The sequence below is a fragment of the Eretmochelys imbricata genome, chromosome 2 (genome assembly GCF_965152235.1).
Source record: "Eretmochelys imbricata isolate rEreImb1 chromosome 2, rEreImb1.hap1, whole genome shotgun sequence".
NCBI classification, from domain to species: Eukaryota; Metazoa; Chordata; order Testudines; family Cheloniidae; genus Eretmochelys; species Eretmochelys imbricata.
The window spans coordinates 230,568,290-230,587,458 of NC_135573.1; the positions used below are offsets into that span (position 1 = coordinate 230,568,290).

The window sequence follows — 19,169 nt, forward strand, 5'->3', positions numbered from 1 at the left end:
CAAGGTGTGAGGAGCTTTCCCCAGCCCTGAAGCACAGCAATACTGAAATGAGAGGTGCTCTGACAGTGGAGCAGCGAGTGGAGATAGCTCTGTGAAAGCTTGCAATGCCAGACTGCTACCAGTCAGTGGGGCATCAATTCAGAGTGGATAAATCTACAGTGGTATCTGTTGTGTTACAAATTTGCAGGGCCATCAACAGACTTCTGCTAGGAAGGGCAGTGACTCTGGGCAACATAGTGGATGGTTTTTCCATGATGGGGTTCCCTACCTGGGGTCGGGAGCTAGATGGAACACATATCCTTACCATGGCACCAGACCAACTTGCCAAAGAGTTCATAAACTGAAAGGAGTATTTCTCAATGTTGTTGCAAGTGCTGGTGGATCACAGGGGCCGTTTTACTGACATCAGTGTGGGATGGTCGGGAAAGGTGCATGGAATGTGCCTTTGGACATTTAAAAGGTTGTGGGCACAGTCTGCTTACTAGGTTAGACCTCAGTGAAAGCAATATCCCCATTGCTATTGCTGCCTGCTGGGCTCTCCATCATATCTGTGAAACAAAGGGAGACAAGTTTCTGCCGGGGTGGGGGTGGGGGGTTGAGGCTGATCGCCTGGCAGCCCAGCCGGACACCAGGGCAATAAGATCGAGGAGCTCTGCATCTCCGTGAGGCTTTGAATACCAGTTTCAGCAATGAGCCAGAGCAATGTGACACTTATCTGTGTTGTTCCTTACCAAACTGTCCCCCCGCATTGTATTTTCTCCCCTGTAATTTCCACCCTCACCAAGCACCATGTGTTGAATGAATAAAGAGCCTTTTCTCCTCAATCCGTTACGTTTTATTTTGCTCACAAACACACAGACAGAGCAAAGAAAAGTAAGATAACCTGGGGCAAAAGGGCTGATAACGCTGTGGGGGGAGGCGAGGGAATAAGGAAAGTTTGCGTACAGATGCACGGCAATAACAATCAAAGGTGTGGGAAGGGGTGCCTTCTGGTCCTTGCACCCTCCCCTAATATTGAGTGCAAGGGATACTGAACTCCCCCTTAGGCACCGCCACCTCATAGGACATTTGGGGGAGGAGATGCAGAACTGGGCGATGAGGGCAGCAGGTTCAGCATAGGCTGCAAGGGAACTCTAGCATCAAGCTGCCTTTCTTGAACCTTAACTAGATGCCTCAACATGTCAGATTGCTCCTTCATAATCTGCAGCATCTCTTCCTGTGTGACTCGCTCTTGTTCCCTGCATGAAGAAAAGGAGTACTTGTGACACCTTAGAGACTAACCAATTTATTTGAGCATAAGCTTTCGTGAGCTACAGCTCACTTCATCGGATGCATACTGTGGAAAATGTAGAAGATCTTTTTATACACACAAAGCATGAAAAAATACCTCCCCCCACCCCACTCTCCTGCTGGTAATAGCTTATCTAAAGTGATCGCTCTCCTTATAATGTATATGATAATCAAGTTGGGCCATTTCCAGCATAAATCCAGGTTTTCTTTTTGCGAATACAGACTGACATGGCTGTTACTCTGTTCCCTGCATGCTCTCCTGACCTCCCTGTCCATCTCCAGGTTCTCGGATAGTGTAATCCTCCATACGCAGAGCTCCATCTTGTCAGTCTCGGAGGCGCACATAAACTCACTGAACATGTCCTTCTGAGGCTTATTTTTCTGTCTTCTAATCTGGGAAAGTCTCTGTCCCAGTGTGGAGGATGCGCTGATGGACAAGGTTTCAGCAGCAAGGAATGCAAAGCACAGGGGCAGCACTGATAGTTCATACATTGTTTCTTGTGCAAGGTTAATTCTTCTTTTATAAAAAAAACACACCCCTCAATGTGCTTCACTGCAAGCCACAATGTAATCATAGCTGCTGGCTACTGCAAGAGTTGGTTTGCTGCTCCAGACATGGTCGAGAGGTCTTGTGCTGCCGCTTTTGTGAAGACATCCTTGGGATCACAGGTTGGAACTTGAGAAAAGTCCCCTTTCCCCTAGCAACCTGGATGGTGCTTGAGGACAGGCATCAGTGTAAAGCCTTCCAAATAGTTTGTTTTTTACAAAAGCAGCACTGGGTTGGTGAAAAAGACAAACTGAAAGCCCCCCCGCCTTTTTTTTTTCAATGTTGCTTGCAATACACGGTGATCCCTTCAAACCACAACCATGCATGTTTGGGAAAGCACAGTTGTGTGACCCCAATTTCACCAAACAGAGGGCGGATTACTTGTTGAATTATTTGCAGTTTAATGGCTAGCATTGAAAACTTCCCCGTTTCCCCTAGGTGATCCTATGCGATATCACTCTCCTATGGGTAACAGAGGCGGCAAGGGGGCAGATGCTGCAAGTGTCTGGGTACAGATCTGGTCCTTATGATGCAATGCTGTGTGCTGCAATGATCCCAGCAGAATTAATACTGGAGTGGCGCAGGAAAATGTCCTACCGGGGTGGACAAAGTAAGGCAGCCCTTCCCAGAACCTTTCTGCAAAGGATTGCAGAGTACCTCCATGAAAGCTTCCTAGAAATCTCCATGGAGGATTCCCAAGACATCACCGTGCACATAGTCTTTTTTTGAGAGCACCCTCTGCGTAGCTGGAGTGGCCACCGCTACCAACTATGCCTACTTTTTTATTTATATTAAACATAAAAAATAATAGCATGTAACCATGTCCAGTTTGATTGGAAATATGCGTAAAGATTTACAAATATGAGTAACTTTAGGCATTGTGTCCCATTGCCTTCAGTTGGACTATTCACTGTGCATAAACTTAAGTGCCTAAGTCTTTGCGGAATTGGAGACTAACTGACTGACTTAAGCTCACACAGGAAGTTTGTGGCAGAGTCAGGAAGTCCTGCCTCCAAAACATGTGCTTTCAATGCAAAAGAATAAATGGACACAAATCTGACATCAGGAATCATAACATTCAAAAACCGGTAGGAGAACACTTCAACCTCTCTGGCCACTCAGTAAAAGACCTAAGGGTGGCAATTTTGCAACAGAAAAGCTTCAAAAACAGAGTCCAATGAGAAACTGCTGAGCTTGAATTAATATGCAAACTAGATACCATTAACTTGGGTTTTAATAGAGACTGGGAGTGGCTGGGTCATTACACATATTGAATCTATTTTCCCATGTTAAGTATCGTCACACCTTCTTGTCAACTGTCTAAATGGGCCGTCTTGATTATCACTACAAACGTTTTTTTCTCCTGCTGATAATAGCTCATCTTAATTAGCCTCTTACAGTTTGTATGGCAACTTCCACCTTCTCTGTATGTATGTGTATGTATGTGTATATATGTATATAATCTTCTTACTATATGTTCCATTCTATGCATCCAATGAAGTGGGCTGTAGCCCACGAAAGCTTATACTTTAATAAATTTGTTAGTCGCTAAGGTGCCACAAGTACTCCCGTTCTTTTTGCCGATACAGACTAACACGGCTGCTACTCTGAAAACTGCAGAACTTGTATCCTCTAGAAGTAAAACTGGGACAAAGGGGTTGAAGCCTTTTCCCTCCTGAAAATTAAAAGAACTGAGCAGTAACTGATTATGTTGTGTGCAGATGTGATAGGCTGAACCCCAAAAGAGTGCTTTTTCTTGCAAGTTAATTTTGTTTTCCCTGATATCAGTCTGAGAGACTGAGCCACCAGCTCATCAAAGGCAATACTTTTAAAAAGGTTTTTCATAAATATTTGAAATGATTCATAGCTTATACCTACCCCAGAGAAGAGCCCTGGTGAGGAAAGAATAATAACAGGCTAAAAGAACATTTTATTTTTGGAGTGATTTTACTTTATTATATGGTCTACAAAGCAGGTGGAAAGAAGGCAGTAAAAGATAACTTAATTCTTAACCTTCCACTAGGTTTATATGTGAAGGCCTGTCCTCACCCACATGCACTGAAGTATCTTCAAATGTTCAATAACATTTACAAAAAACTCTCCTGCAGGCATAGTGAAAAGTGGTCCCTTAGTCATCATGGGGGGAAACAAGTATTTGTTCCATATTACTCACTAAAATGAAAGTAGCAGGAGGAATTCAGTGCAGTCACCACAGCCGTGTGTGTGAATGCACTTGTAGAGATATGTCAAAATAATGAATATTTTATTTTTATAACTGGAGCTCAGAAGGAAATAGTTAAGGGAAAAGATATAGTTATCTCTGCCAACTGTAAGGATAGCAGCTGAAATGCACTGTAAGAAAAAGGAAGACATCCCACAACTCTTGCCCATGTCCATCTCAAAAAGATACTAATGGAACAAAGGAAGCTGGACACTCACAGCCAGGTCCCAATATCCCTATCTATTTCATATTTATATGCTTCAACAATATGTGCTTTAAGCAACAGTAGTTTTGCTCTCCATCTAGTCCTAATCACTAAAATATATCCCAAAGATCTCCAGGTGGGCAGATGCTGGAAGAATGTGTAGAATGTTCTAAAGGGGAGATTGGGGAAATGAACAAAAGAAAAGGAATGTGCTAGAGAGGGAGGAGGAGGATTAATCCATGCAAAAGCAATACAAGTTTCAGACAAACAAACTGTACAGAGAACATTCTAAGGCCCCCTCTGCAATATCCTTTTTGAGATGGGGTGGCCAGTTCTGCACACCATATTCCAGATAGAGGCTGCACCATTGATTTATATAATGGAATTATAATATTTTCTTTAATGTTCTCCGTCCTGTTTCTTCTGCTCATTCCTTGAACCTTCTTATGAAATGTGTAAAAGTTCAGTTTGTTTATTTAAACTGGCCTCTGAACTGTCTAGTTGTGGTTGTGACCAGAAGCAGAATAATCATGAGAGTTTTCATAAAATTATCAAATCAAAGGGGTTTAGATAGTTTGCATAAGGTGAGCAAAAGCATAACTGGTCCTCTTGTTGTCATTTGTAGCACACAGTTCAAAGACAGAGTGGGAATGGAGACCAGGGCTCAAGCACATTGCTGTTGCTTGGTGGGGAAGTTCTCAGTGCCACTGTCCATACTTCACTTGTTCTGTGAATAGAAAATAACCTCAGTTTTCAGTACAGTTGATCTGGCAATTTTGACAAGCCCTAGATTCAGTTACAAGTAAACAGACTAAATGTAATGGTAACATGTTACTATGCTTAGTTAAAATTATAATAATTAATAATAAATAAATAGTTAGTAAACCAACAGCCTCAAACACATAAGGACCCCATCCTCCTCTCATTAATATCTGTGGGAGATTTGCCCCATCATACCTTTGATTTCAATGAGAGCCCACAATATTTAGTGGAAACATCTCACTAAATACAAGCTAAGTTCAGCAAAAATGGCGGCAATTTGCATAGCAATTAATTATACTGCTACCAAGTTATCTCCTGATTAATTAAGCAATTAACTTGTTTAATCACTGAAAATGTGTCTCTTTCTCCCATCTCTCCCTTGGAGTCCAGGCTGGAAGAATAATGTAAAGATTACAAATAAAAACACACAGTCATGTTTCCTCACGGACAGGGCAGATGGGAAGTTCTGGTTGTGGTATGAAAAGATCAAGGGGGAAAAAAGTTCAGATAACTCATAGGGAGATAAACTTTTTCATTGTAACTTCTTATTCTACATCTGACAGGAGGAACAAGTGCTGTGGGAAACCAACACATCAACTAACAATGAGTGGGTCAGAGCAGATGTGCAGGTACCAACAAGTATGAAAAAATTAAAGGTATGAGTGAAAAAGGCAAGAACTTGTCTTCTGTAAATGCATAATTTTGTTATTGTTTTTCAAGTTTCTGGGAAACTAAGATAACTTACTAAAATCATGTTTATTCTCAATGGCTCTCTGATTTTAATTGACTGGGTGCAACTTAGGCTCTGGTTATAGTTCAACAGAAAACAAACTAACAAAGCATCCTGCAGCCAGTAGCTTTAATTACAAATGTGTAAAAGATGTATCCCCATACAGTAGTCAGCTTGGCCCTGATTCTTCTCTCACTTCTTACACCGTTTAACACCAGTAATTTCTGTGGAGTTATTCCTGATGAACACCAGCCTCAGTGAGAGGAGATAGCCCCTTTGATTCTTTTGGTTCAAAGAAGAATGCAAATTTTTCCAGAATTTAGTTCTTAAAATCTTCAGTGAATTATTAGGTCTCTCTTCTAATCTTGTTTTAGTAATGTATTTGTTCTGGTATTTTATACGTAAGGTATATGCAAACTCCATCAATTAAAAAAAAAAACTTGTGGGGAAAGAGAATATTTGGCTCATTACAGTTACTGAAAGGTATCTAAACAATCAGTTTCCCTAGTCTTTAGGTGTACTAGAATCAATTAATTTCAGTGAATGAGCAAACCACAATAAGCCCTTTACATTGCATAGATTATGTGTCAAGGAAACTGTAAAGTAAGAAAGCTGAATTAAGCTGAATAAAGAACAGGGCTTACGTCCTATGAGTTATTACATAAAAAAACAAACAAACAACCCCCCCCCCCATTGAATTTGTACTCAAAAGTTAGGAAATGCCAGAATTAAGGTTACCTGTAGAATCATAGAATCATAGAATATCAGGGTTGGAAGGGATCTCAGGAGGTCATCTAGTCCAACCCCCTGCTCAAAAGCAGGACCAATCCCCAATTAAATCATCCCAGCCAGGGCTTTGTCAAGCCTGACCTTAAAAACTTCTAAGGAAGAAGATTCCACCACCTCCCTAGGCAACGCATTCCAGTGTTTCACCACCCTCCTAGTGAAAAAGTTTTTCCTAACATCCAACCTAAACCTCCCCCACTGCAACTTGAGACCATTACTCCTTGTCCTGTCCTCTTCCACCACTGAGAATAGTCTAGAACCATCCTCTCTGGAACCACCTCTCAGGTAGTTGAAAGCAGCTATCAAATCCCCCCTCATTCTTCTCTTCTGCAGACTAAACAATCCCAGTTCCCTCAGCCTCTCCTCATAAGTCATGTGTTCCAGACCCCTAATCATTTTTGTTGCCCTTCGCTGGACTCTTTCCAATTTATCCACATCCTTCTTGTAGTGCGGGGCCCAAAACTGGGCACAGTACTCCAGATGAGGCCTCACCAATGTCGAATAGAGGGGGATGATCACGTCCCTCGATCTGCTCGCTATGCCCCTACTTATACATCCCAAAATGCCATTGGCCTTCTTGGCAACAAGGGCACACTGCTGACTCATATCCAGCTTCTCATCCACTGTCACCCCTAGGTCCTTTTCCGCAGAACTGCTGCCTAGCCATTCTGTCCCTAGTCTGTAGCTGTGCATTGGGTTCTTCCGTCCTAAGTGCAGGACCCTGCACTTATCCTTATTGAACCTCATCAGATTTCTTTTGGCCCAAAAGAACCTTATTTTGCCTCTCTTGTGCATATGCATTATCATAGGTGCCGATTCTATGGGTGCTCCAGCCCTGGAGCACCATGGAACAAAATTAAGGGGTGCTTAGCATCCCCTGGCAGCCAAGCTCCAACCAGTGCCTCCCACCCACCGGCAGCCCCACTGAGCTGTTCTGTGGCATGCAGGAGGCGCTGGGAGGGAGGGGCAGGAGCGGGGATGGGGTGCGCTCAGGGGAGAGGGTGGGAAGAGGTGGGGCGGGGTCAGGAAGAGATGGGGTGGGGTGGGGTGGGGGTTAGGAGGAGGGGTTGAGTGGGGGCAGGGCCTGGGTGGAGCGGTGTTTGAGCACACCCCGCTAGAGAGGAAGTCAGCGCCTATGTGCATTATAATAATCTTTAATTTCATGATGACATACAATTTTTTCAGCATAGTCCTCTACCTGTGGAGTAAGTGGTAGCTCTGAGGCATGGAGGAGCTGCATCTTATCAGTGAAACAGTTGTAAAAAAAAATTAATATGGGAAATATATTTTTCTCTAGCCACACTCTTGGAAGCAGATGAACCTTTAAAAAATAATTCATTGTGAAGCAGACACCCAGCATGGGAAATTTCAGCTGTGACAGGGTCAAGCCAGATGTCTATAGGAGAGTAATAGAAGGCAGATATATTAGCCCCAGGCTAAGTAGGTCCCTTTTCCCTGGGTAATGTAACAGGGAAGGTTCCAGAACAATCAGGAACCTTCTGGAGACAATTAAGATAGGCTGATTAGAACACCTGTAGCCAATCAAGAAGCTTCTAGAATCAATTAAGGCAGGCTAATCAGGGCACCTGGGTTTTAAAAAGGAGCTCACTTCAGTTTGTGGTGTGCGTGTGAGGAGCTGGGAGCTGAGAGTGAGAACGCGGACTGTTGGAGGACTGAGGTGTACAAGCATTATCGGACACTGGGAGGAAGGTCCTATGGTGAGGATAAAGAAGGTGTTGGGAGGAGGCCATGGAGAAGTAGCTCAGGGAGTTGTAGCTGTCACACAGCTGTTCCAGGAGGCACTCTAGACAGCTGCATTCCACAGGGCCCTGGGCTGGAACCCGGATTAGAGGGCGGGCCCGGGTTCTCTCCAAATCCTCCCAACTCCTGGTCAGACACAGGAGGAGTCGACCTGGACTGTGAATTCAGAAAAATGGCCAAGCTGAGGGCTGCCATGATGCTCCAAGGCGAGCAAATCCGCCAATAAGTGCAAGACCCACCAAGATAGAGCAGGAACTTTGTCACACAGCCTAAACAGTTTGTTTGGCAAAGATATAAGTAGCTATAAGAGTCTTATAAAGGGCAGCTACCTGCACCATCTATAATAAATCTTTTCACATTTTGTGAAAGAAAAATCCGTTTTTTTTCTGTCAGTTCATATATTTATGCAAATATTTTAACCAATAACAATTCTCACAGCTTGTGTTTGAAGGAACTATTCAGAGCAGGACCGGTCTTATCTGTCTGGATAACCTCCAGTTCTCAGACTGGGCAACAGAATCACCAGAGCTCTGCTCCCCAGAGGAGTTCACCTGTGCCAATGGCCAGTGTGTTGCCAGTGGATCAGCCTGTGATTACCAGCTGGACAGCTCTGATGGAAGTGATGAAAATCCAACAACTTGTTGTAAGTGAATTAAGTTGTTTTATAAAGAGAGGATGCCAAAAAGTACTGTGGTATAGAAGGATAACATTTGTATCATAACCAGAGAAGAACTGGACAGAAAACTGGTAATAAGAGTACCTTATTTATATAGCAGCTTTCATCCAGAAGGTTTGAGCCTAGGATGATTTACAAGCTCATGTAAAATTTTTTATAACTGATCACACCATCTTTCTTTCCACTTCTTTTTACTCCTATTTATCTAGGCTCCAGCACAAGATTCAGATCCAGATAATAAATCCTAAATAGTTTGGAGGGGCAAAGAGATTTGTATGATGTTTGTGTTTCAGACTTATCCGTAATTATTTATATATCTATAAGGGATTTCTTTTAAAAATCGGGGTTTAGATTTTGCTCTAATTTCATCTAAAATTTGAATTTTTCTCTAATTTCATAGGTCTCTGACTGAATGAGAGCATGTACATGTGTGTAATGTGGCAATATAATATTTCTGTGGACCTTCGTTTGGAGGCTGCCTTTAATTAGCAACTGCTTCAGTTTAGTAGCAGTAGCTTAGTCATGACATTTTTAATTGACGCTTACTTTGCTTAGTAGCCACAATTCCACCATGCAAGCCACAGGAAAGTAATTAAATTTAATAGACAATGCTTATATTGATGAGCCTGCCTTGGTTTAAAGCTGCATATGGAAGTAATTTTAACGGATGCTCTGGCTTCTAAATGAAGATTATATGGCATACTTATGTGTGTGTTGGCTACATTTCTGAAATTCCAAATGTTTGCATTATTTGATGCAGATGACAGATAAGATACTGATAGTTGCATATATAATGCTTCTTGCAGGTTCAAATCAGAAATTCTATGCACCTAAAAGTGTAGGCACCTAAAATTAGGTTGGAATGAGACTGTAGTCAATACAATTTTCTGTTACAATTATTTGAAAAGAATTAAAAATTATAGATGATTTTCCCCTGTACCAGCCTTGCAGTCTGAATCATTATTTTTTGATCACTTAACCAACCATGTAAATAAGGAAAGTCATGCTGTTTATCGCCAGTTTAGAACCCAAGCCAGTGCCTATAACTTTGGCATTTCCCTGTTTCAAGCCTTACTGGTTGCTTCAGGCTTAATCCTGCCTTCCTGAGGAGGAGGAACAGGGCCCAATGCAGAGTGCTCTATGCATTGTGTATTCCTCAATGCTTTAAGGATCCATTTTTAATCAGATGGACACTTAATGATAACAAGTTCATGTAAAGTAACTATATAAGAGAATAATGGTATGGATATTGTCTTGGAATCCAATAAAATGTTTTTGAGGCAAAAATTGTTTATGAAAGTGAATAAAGCCCTGCTCAGTGAAGACTGGTTGTTAAGAGCATGTATTATATAAATGAAAAAGCAAAGGTAACTTGCCACAATTACATATAGTTAATGGTTTTCCTTTCATTACATTTCATATACACTGTTCATAGCTCCTTCTGATTCTTCTCTGCCCTTTTCTCTCACATACAGCAAGCAGGAGAGTTAGATGCATTATTTACTCTGGTAAAGAACCTATATTTTCTCACAAAGGAAAACCGACTCAAATATCAATGTTTCCTGATTATGGAGTAGAACGAGTGTACTTACTCAGAAACCAACAGATTTTTCTCCCTGGAACTTGTGATGTGGGAATTCTGTCTCTTCACACAGATGTGGAAAGCTTGAAACACAGCAGGACAGGCTTCAGAGAGGCCAGCAGGATGCCTCAGAACCTCTTGCAGGCCATGGAGCTGTGCTCTTCAGCAGTATTAGGGGGAGGAGATAGGGCACTGTGGAAGGGTTGCCACAAGGTGAGATGCATTCAAAGCCTGCTTTGGTTCATTGGCAAGAGCTCTGCCTATGTAATTGTCCTTAAGGTCTGGAGAGGATTTGTCAAGGTTCCTTCCCCACTCTGAAACTCTAGGGTACAGATGTGGGGACCTGCATGAAAGACCCCCTAAGCTTATTCTTACCAGCTTAGGTTAAAACTTCAAGGTACAAACTTTGCCTTGTCCTTGAACCCTATGCTGCCACCACCAAGCGTGTTAAACAAAGAACAGGGAAAGAGCCCGCTTGGAGACGTCTTCCCCCCCCAAAAAAAATATCCCCCCCAAGCCCTACACCCCCTTTCCTGGGGAAGGCTTGATAAAAATCCTCACCAATTTGCATAGGTGAACACAGACCCAAACCCTTGGATCTTAAGAACAATGAAAAAGCGATCAGGATCTTAAAAGAAGAATTTTAATTAAAGAAAAAGTAAAAGAATCACCTCTGTAAAATCAGGATGGTAAATACCTTACAGGGTAATCAGATTCAAAACATAGAGAATCCCTCTAGGCAAAACCTTAAGTTACAAAAAGACACAAAAACAGGAATATACATTCCATTCAGCACAGCTTATTTACCAGCCATTTAAACAAAAGGAAATCTAGCGCTTTTTTAGCTAGATTGCTTACTAACTTTTTATAGGAGTTCTGAAGAGCATTCCTGATCTGTTCCTGGCAAAAGCATCACACAGACAGACCCTTTGTTTCCCCCCTCTCCAGATTTTAAAGTATCTTGTCTCCTCATTGGTCATTTTGGTCAGGTGCCAGCGAGGTTATCTTAGCTTCTTAACCCTTTACAGGTAAAAGGACTTTGCCTCTGGCCAGGAGGGATTTTATAGCACTGTATGCAGAAAGGTGGTTATTCTTCCCTTTATATTTATGACAGGAGTCCATTCCTCCTCTTTGCCCATGTAGATTGCGCACAAAAAGCCTCAGGCAGCACCATTCAGGCATTGTGTAAGTGGGTGACAGTGATTTCACCACATGGCACAAGTGTTGCATACTGACAGGGTTCTAGTTATATTTTAGGAGGGGAAAACTAACACACTGGATTTAATTTGAGATACAGGAATTATGTGCTTCCTATTGAGCTGGGTTACATCAAGTTAAAAAATGTATCTTGTTGAGAGGCTGCTTTTCTGAAATTTGAGTGAGTAACAGTGACTCATATAGCAGGTATATGCTGCACCTTAGTGAGACAGTGCTCTGTGGGAGGGAAGGGGAAAGGGAACAAATCTTTACAAATAATATTTTTTTAAGATTAGATCATGTGAGGTATCTTTATGGTCTTGGATACCACACGGATCGAACTTCAGTGAACATAAGAATTCCATTGTTAGGATCATTCCATTGTTTGGTCTTCCCCCACTTAGGAAATCCATCCTTCTGACAGTTTCCATGCTATTTAATGCAAAAAATCTAATGCACAAAGTGTCTTTCCCCCCCAACCCAAAATATGCACATTTTCAATGTAAACTAACCCCCTTCTCCCCCCAGCTTTTTATTCTCCTTCTGTCCTGTGACTGGGGAGGTGTTAATTTGCTACTTTGCCTTCAATGGTCCCTTGAAATATTTAACTACTTATGCTAAACATTCTGTTTCACCTTGTATTTATCTGTGAGGCTCTGATTACCTTTCTCAGACCTGAAGAAAAGCTCTGCATAAGCTAAAAAGCTCATCTGTGAGCTTGTCTACACTTTCAGCTCTGCAGCTTTAGTGAAAATACTACCACGCCGATGGGAGAGCTTCTCCCTTTGGTGTGGTTAATCCATCTCCATGGGAGGCGGTAGCCAATTATACGGGAGCTCTCCTATCTATATAGCGCTGTCTAGTCTGGGGCTTAGGTTGGTATAACTACATCACTCAGGAGTGTGAATTCCCCCCCGCCCCAAAGCAAACTTTTTTGTATGGAATTCAGATACCATATTTGGTTAGACCAGTGGTTCCCAAACTCGTTCCGCCGCTTGTTCAGGGAAAGCCCCTGGTGGGCCAGGCCGGTTTGTTTACCTGCCACATCCACAGGTCTGGCCGATCGTGGCTCCCAGTGACCATGGTTCGCTGCTCCAGGCCAATGAGAGCTGCTGGAAGTGGTGCGGGCTGAGGGACGTACTGGCTGCCGCTTCCAGCAGCTCCCATTGGCCTAGAGCAGCGAACCGCGGCCACTAGGAGCCGCTATCTGCTGAACCTGTGGATGCGGCAGGTAAACAAACCGGCCCGGCCCTCCAGGGGCTTTCCCTGCACAAGCGGCGGAACAAATTTGGGAACCACTGGGTTAGACTATAGTGTTAGATAGTATAAACATTACCAACAACTTAGACCAATCAACATTCATAGAGCTACAACATCATTATGAGGAGTGACTTTCTATAACTGTTTCCAAAAAATAAACAGCACCTATTGCTGTTTGGAAAGTCTGGTGAGAAGCCCCTTAAGACCACTCATATTGAGAAGAAGTTTAACTCTTCTGAATTCACCTGCTCCATCTCTAGAAATTAGATTTTATGAGGCTCAGTGAAGATGTAAATCATTGAGTAGCAAATACTCTAAAGTCAGACAATTATTTGGATAATTTTGGAAATATGCACATTTTGCTGCAGGATACCAATTTGTACTTGCAAATACTTGAAAACTTAAAAAGTTGAAATTTTAAAGATGAACTTTTAAAAGATGAAAGTATATGCATATTTATTTTGCTGGGGAGTTTAAAGTGGGTGGATGGTTTTCTTGATCCTGAATATTTATTTTAGTAAATGTTTATACCTTCTACATGAGACACATTAATTTGCAGGGCATGTTAACATCTGTCATCAGGTCTTGATCTGTGTAATGTTTGTGAATTATAGATTGAGCAGCATACAAGATCTTTTTTCATGGATTTCTTCATTATATATATAGTGTAACACAAGCTTTGTGTTTCAACTGTTTTATAGAATGACTTTTTGAATGCATAGTTGAACATGGATTTCATTTATGGAGAAAAAAAGGTTCACAGAGCATTAACTTGTTTTGTGAAACTCAGAATGTTTGATTAAATGTATGTGTAGTATAGCTGTAGCCTTGTTAATCCCAGGATATTAGACACACAAGTGGGTGAGGTAATATATTTTTTTTTATTAGACCAACTTCTGTTGGTGAGTGAGACAAGCTTTTGAGCAACAGAGAGACACTGTGACCCATATCTCTGCATTAAACTTGAAATGGACCTAAGCAGGGGTGAAAGGAACTTAAAGGATTGGGCAAGGTGGGGGAGGGGAGACAGCTCTGGGCCTGCAGAAGGGGCGGGTCCTCAGGTGGAAGGGCGGGGCTGGGGCCAGACTCCCCCAGCCAGCCCTTCAGTGCTGCTCGGCCCGTGCCGCCCAGGGCTCCAGCGGCAATTTAAAGGGCCCAGGGCTCCAGCCGCTGCCAGGAGCCCTGGGCCCTTTTAAATCACCGGGCCCTGGGGCAGCTGCCCCTTTTGCCCCTGCTGTCAGTGGCTCTGCTGGTACAGTGCTTAAAGCGCTGCCTTGGCAGCACTTTAATGTCGGCTTTGTACTGGCTCATACTGGCAGCCACTTTCTTACTGGAACGCCATACTGGCTTACTTTCAGCTCTTGACATAAGCACACATTAAATAAAAAGGGAGTCAAGATAGAACCTTCTGGAATTCTACCTGAGGTGGTTCTTCTATCATTCAGTAAAGTATTTAGTCAGCATTAGTACTGTCTTTATTCCTTACAGACTCTTAAAAAAAGGGAAATCTATATCCAGATTTAAAATCCAAGCAGTGAAGACAGCCTATTGTAGTAGAAAGAAAGAGCCTGAAACATGAGCCTGGTGCCTGGGGCCTGAACGAACGTCAGCAAAAGTTATGCTATAAGCAACAGTCAGGCCATGTCAAAAGCAGATGCTTGCCTGCAAGGCAGTGTCTGGTACATTAACTCAGCACAAGTATTGCTATCGTTGCTAAAGCACACTGAATATGTAAACACATTCCACCAGGCCAGTACAAGAACACCTCAGCCTAGCAATAAAATGATTTGACAAAAGTGATGAATAGTGATATTTTGTCTAATACCTCAGGAGTAAAAGTACGAAGACAGGTGGTGAATAGGAATGTTTGTCTTTAACATCAGAAGGAAAGTACAATGGGAGGTCACAATCATGTCATAAAACGCGTAAGGTAATACGTAAGCTGTTGATCCTACATTGATCTCAGTCTATAAATGTTGGAATACCTCGCCTTAACCCTTCTTCCAGCCTAGGGGGCAGTGGAAAGTCCCGCCACTGACTGAGCTGCGTCTATTGTCATGGGCATATATGTCGTCGTATCCTTGTAGAGTCTGCCAGGTGCTATTACCATGCTTGGTTGACAATAAACCTGGCCCGGCGCCTTTGCTACTAAAGTCTTGTGGTCATTGGGCAGTTCAACTGAGGTCTGCGCAGAGCTGGGGCAGCACACAAAAAACACACACACACAGCCAAACATCTAACAACACCTGTGTACTTAAACAGGGATTTTAGGTTTGGACAGGTCTGTCCCTTATGAGAGGAGACTTCTGGCTAATATATAAAGTTTCTAGCACTTGGATAGTGCCATACAAATAATAATATCGCTTACTATGGAAGGTCTTTTTGATGAGTACTGTGTGAGCTTGTCCACACGAGACATAGACTACATCTACACTACCGCGGTAAGTCGACCTACACTATGCAACTCCAGCTACATGAATAATGCAGCTGGAGTCCATGTACCTTAGATCGAGTTACCGTGGGGTTTACGCCGTGGGGGGTTGGCGGGAGAAAATATCCTGTTGACTTACCTTACTCTTCTTGTCGGGGGTAGAGTATAGGGGCCGAATGGAGAGCGATCTGCAGTCGATTTGGCAGGTCTTTACTAGACCCCCTAAATCGATCGCCAGTGGATCGATCTCAGAACGTCAATCCCCACTGTTGTGTAGACCTGCCCCTAGTGCATGGCAAGCCATGGTGTGAATGTACAGTGCACTAGCCTGCTGTTTGCTAAGTTATCATGCGGACCCTGTTACCACACTCAACTTCTGTAGTGTGCTTTGAGCTGCTGCTGCTAGCAGTTGGTCCAAGTGCACTATGGAACTCAGTGTGTTGTAGCAGGATCCACATGGCCAATTATTGTGTGGCAAACTAGTGCGGTATAGATTTAAACCCTGACTTGCTGCGCACTAGCTGACCGTGTAGACAAGTCCTCAGTTTCTCATGCAGAAGATTTTTGCCAGGATTTGGAGGAGGAGGGACGGGGGAGGCAGAGGAAATAGATGTTCGTTTAAGTAAAGCAAATCTAAATGCATTCTACATTTTTTTCATACTCCCTACATCAAATGACTGCCTAAGTAAGCATAATGCCTGGGGATCTAGGTATTTAATTAGTACACAGCAAGATAGTTTAAACTGGATAGAAATTTGCATACTCTACTTTGGTGTATTAGCAATTGAAGTCTAATTAACAAGATACCTTGTCAAAAGCCTAAGCATTTCTTAATTAGATAAATTTAATAATATAAATACCATCTTTAACTAATATGTGACAGCAAATGGGGACCAGTGTATTAGGTTAAAATTAAATGTGCATTGTACATCTAATTCAGTGGTGCTGATTTAAGTGTTTTGTTTCTTGGCATAGGACTTATTAGTAGTTGGGAGAGCCTTTGTCTGAATAGCGTGAGGAATCTTAGTGCCGAGTCATGCGAGCAGAGCTGTATTCTATTTTATGTTAGTGCTCTGCTTCTCACAATTTGAAAAATGGAATCTGGGATGATAGTTGCATGATGTAATAAATGCTTTTGGATCTTTGTCAAAACTGTGTACAATCCCTACAGTACTTTCCACAACTGTGATAAATGCCCTAAAGGATTTTATATAATACATTTCCAGGTTGTTCTGTGCTTGAGAAGAAAACTTTGATAATGTATTATACTAATACATTATTTAATTTAGCTATAATTCTGGAGATAATGCCTTCTTTGAGTTAAGTAGAAAATTGAGAGCGTGTAATGGTCTAATCTGAAGCCATTCAGACAACTTGACTGCAGTTTAATTGCCTTGTATGTTTTGGGTAAAATTTTCTGAAGTGTCTAAGTGATTAAGGAGCCTAAATCCCATTTTCAAAAGTGACTTAAGCACTTAGGCCTTAAATTCCGTGGACTTTCAATTAATCTAAATTATTTAGGCCCATGAAATTTTTACCATATATTCTTAATGAGCTTTCTCCTGTAAAAAGTTTTCCTTTTTAGTGATTTCAGGAAGTATTTGTAACTACTTGCAAATGAATCACCTGTTGACAGAACTTCATTAAGATTTCACCGTTAAAATCAAGAACTTCTTAATTAATACAGGCTGCTTTTCTTAGAATTACGTGTATCACAGCTGAGGATGGACAAACCTGTTTCGTATGTTACATACACTTTTAGAACATTGGTTATTCCCCCCGTTCTCCCCAGAAAAGTGATTCAGATTGCAATAAACATACCATTAGTTCTTTTTTTTTAAAATAGGGCAGACCAGTTTACACTTGAGGAGAATAAGGGTGACAATTCCAGCATAAAACTGTGATATATGACTTTCCTTATTCTTCTGCTTACAATAGCAAATTATACTACATGTAACTTTGAGTCTGGTTTTTGTGGATGGAAGCCATTAAACCCAGAAGATGCTAAATGGAATATAATAAAAGGAGAGACATCCAATGACACAAAACTTCCTAACAGAGATCATACAACCAACAGTGAACTCGGTGAGTCTCTCTTGCATAGTTTCCCTTCTAAAAGTGAATTTTAATGTCCATGAAGCATGCCTGACTGACTGGAGACTAAAAACGACATAATATATGTAACATGGATAGCATCCGTATAAGCTTATTCCCTCTGGCCCCTTAATGTTCCTCAGTTGTGCTCTTCCTGAGAAGTCCCCAGAGAAGTCATTGGAGTTTAAGTTTCTGTGCCTACACTATGATTAATTTCGAGACAGCTAGTGAGGTGCTAATTAATGCTGGTTGTAATGTTGGTTTTGATTTCTTCAGCTCTTGCTCACTGGATGGAGGCAGCCAACTTCTTTCATGTATACAGTGAACCACCATTATATCCAGTATTTAGACAGAGCCTACTCTTTTAGTTATTTCTCAGGCAAATTTTCCACTAAAGCCAGGACTGAATCCACAGTAAACAATTTAAACAGTTTTCTTTTTCTGCAGTACAGACATCCTGATCACTTTTGCTTGGGACAGGCGGAGAATGTACAGTATCCTTTGCATTGTTGCTCTACCTCAGTCAGTAGCTATCTCGTTGTTGTGCAGTGTGTTCAGCAGAGGGAAAGGAATTTAAATAAAGAGGGCTCATTTGCATTCTTTTGCAAAAGTCAAATGCTTTTACAAAGCGCTGTGCAATACTCAAAATGTCTTACATGATAACCTACAGTGTCAAGCGTTCTATGATTGTAGCATTATCAAAATATAGGATATATTATGCACTGTCCAGAGGAGAATAGACTAATCCAAAACCTGATTGCCTTTAGGTCATTCTCCAAGGCCAATTTTGGATAAAGCTTTCCCACTACTTAATGAGCAGCTCTTCAATATTTCATTTTTATGCTGAACATTCAGTACGTGGCCCCACACATTATTTCCTGCACTCCATTCAAACCCTGCAGAATTAAGAGGCACAACGTAGAACTTGCAGCCCAAGAAAAGGATGCTAAGGAGTTTTGAAGCCACTTTTGTGCACTCCTAATCCTGGGGGGCAGGAGGAGTCCCAGGCATAACCTGGTCAGTCTTGGGAGCCTGATTAAGTTAGAGCAGCCTCCTTAGGCTACCCTATGAGTTGCAGAGCTGCCCATAATTCCTGCCATGCTGTGGCCCCACCTCAACAGATCCCTCCTAACCTCAGCCCCACCCCGACACTCCTTTTGGCTGTCTGTCACCATGCTTGCACGGGGGATCCTCCCCTGGTTAGATATGAGGATGTTAGGGCTCCTTGACACTACTCTGACCCTTTTAAACAGTATAAAAGGGCTGGAGTGGGGAGGATCTCGCTGGTAGTTCTCCATATTTCTTCAGTTCAGCAGGGTAGATTAACTCCTGATTTATGCCAGCTCCTCTCAGCATTTAGCAGGTGGTAGGGTACCTCTGGTTGCAATAATTCTGCCAGCAGGAAGTTATAGAAGTGCGATATGGCCCCAAATTCCTTCTGCTGTGGGAGGGGAGCAGCACAGCTTGAACAGTGAGTAATGCTGGCTCAGGATAGGATATGTCCCTCACAACCTCTGCTGGCAGGGCTACTATGGAATCTCACCTATAGACTGAAGCTGTGTCCCATGAAGTACCAGTGAAAACATTACCTGCTTATCAGTGAGGATGTCACTGGTGCCGCGGAGAG

General features: G+C 42.3%; 1 protein-coding gene across 1 annotated transcript in view; it reads left to right on the plus strand.

Annotated features, from left to right (window-relative positions):
• The window catches only part of MALRD1 (MAM and LDL receptor class A domain containing 1), a 513,316-nt gene that overhangs the window by 162,209 nt on the left and 331,938 nt on the right, over positions 1 to 19,169 (plus strand). The window contains exons 9-11 of the mRNA XM_077808757.1: positions 5,589 to 5,681; positions 8,741 to 8,945; positions 17,387 to 17,533. Coding sequence (XP_077664883.1) covers positions 5,589 to 5,681; positions 8,741 to 8,945; positions 17,387 to 17,533 — 445 coding nt within the window. The remainder of the gene's footprint in view (positions 1 to 5,588; positions 5,682 to 8,740; positions 8,946 to 17,386; positions 17,534 to 19,169) is intronic.